This window comes from Orycteropus afer, unplaced genomic scaffold, assembly GCF_000298275.1.
Source record: "Orycteropus afer afer isolate SDZICR_OR568_19922 unplaced genomic scaffold, OryAfe1.0 scaffold00114, whole genome shotgun sequence".
Classification (NCBI taxonomy): domain Eukaryota; kingdom Metazoa; phylum Chordata; class Mammalia; order Tubulidentata; family Orycteropodidae; genus Orycteropus; species Orycteropus afer.
The window spans coordinates 5,902,359-5,903,975 of record NW_006921701.1 but is presented as its reverse complement, the minus strand read 5'-3'; the positions used below and the strand labels follow the sequence as shown (position 1 = coordinate 5,903,975).

The 1,617-nt window shown below is 38.3% G+C and overlaps 1 protein-coding gene across 1 annotated transcript in view; it reads right to left on the bottom strand.

The window, feature by feature from the left end:
• STXBP5L (syntaxin binding protein 5L) overlaps positions 1-1,617 on the bottom strand; it is a 471,051-nt gene that overhangs the window by 6,172 nt on the left and 463,262 nt on the right. The window contains exon 24 of the mRNA XM_007943886.2: positions 432-597. Within this exon, the coding sequence (XP_007942077.1) occupies positions 432-597 (166 nt within the window). The remainder of the gene's footprint in view (positions 1-431; positions 598-1,617) is intronic.

Genomic DNA, 1,617 nt, shown 5'->3' with positions numbered 1-1,617 from the left:
TTTACCCAGCCCCTAGAGCCTGGTACTTTGAACTTGGACTTAAAGCCTCCAAATTGTAAGAATAAACTCCTGTTTGTTAAGGCCATCCCTTTTGTGGTATATTCTTGTCAGAGCGGCACTAGGTAACCAGAACAGTAACCTTCACATTCTTTCCCTCTTTCTTTTTTATTTTTTCTCTGCATTCCTAGTAACATGCTAGAAATTTGGTAAGGTCACAATGAAGAACGTATATTCAAAACATATTCCAGAAAAGGCATATTTGTTGTCTGACTCATTATTGTTAGCTTTTAGATATCTTTCTCTTTTTAGAACCAGATACAGTGATAGATAGATAGATAGATATAGATATAGATATATATTATAGTATATTTTATTTTTTATTATATATTTATTTTATTACATATATATCTATATAAATGTGCATGACCTACCTGTAGATTATCACACATTTCTTGGCTGTATGTTAATCGCTGAATTTCAGTAGGAGAGACAAGGTATAATGCCTGTCCTTCATTGGTAAAACAAAATGTCCGTGCTATCCTCATGTCTGTCAGTGGTAAATAATTAACATCCAACACTGGGCGAAGACTAGGCAGGCTGAATGGAAAAAGGAAAATCCACGTTTCATATTTGATTTGTTAAAAGTTTTAATTGGTGTGTATGTAATTTGCAGATCCTTACATAGGTTACATAGAACCAGTACATTTCTTTTTAACCACTATCTTACTATTTCTTTTATTCCCCTGAAGTCTCAGTGGTAGTAAGCTAGAATTTCATATAAAATCATATATCCATATAAAAAATTGTGGCCCCAGTTCTCTCTTAAGCCACAGACATTTAGCCAATGTCCTGGAAGGAAGGAATGCAGTGTCATCAATCTCAGGCTCTGTGCGGCACTTCACAGCCGCCTCTAACACTTTACAGCCTTTGGTGAGGGCAGGAACACCCAAGTACAGAGTCTGCATATTTACTCTATTGTTTCTTTTTAAGGCAAAACTCCCTCGTCTGAGGAGGTTATGCACTGACAGAGCGTGGAGTGAGCCAGTTCACTGTGGCTGGGTATGGAAAGGCTTTACTCCCCATATCTTTGCTCCCTCTATACACAGGAAATGAAAATTACCTATAACTTAGGGTGCATGCATTGAAGGCATGATTAAAAAATATGATGGAGACTGTCAGGGAATAAGGATAAGTTATAAATAATACTTCAGAATGTGCACATCTAGATGAATAGCACTGTTGAACTGGCTTACACAGTGGCTATATTTGAATCCTAATGTTGTAGTGAATAATTTTGTTTAAATAGTCACTAGAATGTTCCTTTGGATACTGTCATTAGATTAGTATTAGTTTTATAAACCACTGAAAAAAACTTGTCATATTCTTTCTTAATCATATCTGTGTTGTTGTTGTGGTTAAGTGCCGTCGAGTCGTTTCCGACTCATAGCGACCCCATGCACAGCAGAACGAAACACTGCCCGACCCTGCGCCAGCCCCACAATCCCTGCTATACTCGAGCCCATCATTGCAGCCACCATGTCAATCCATCTCGTTGAAGGCCTCCCCCTCTTTCGTCGACCCTCCACCCTACCAAGCATGACATCCTTCTCCAGGGAA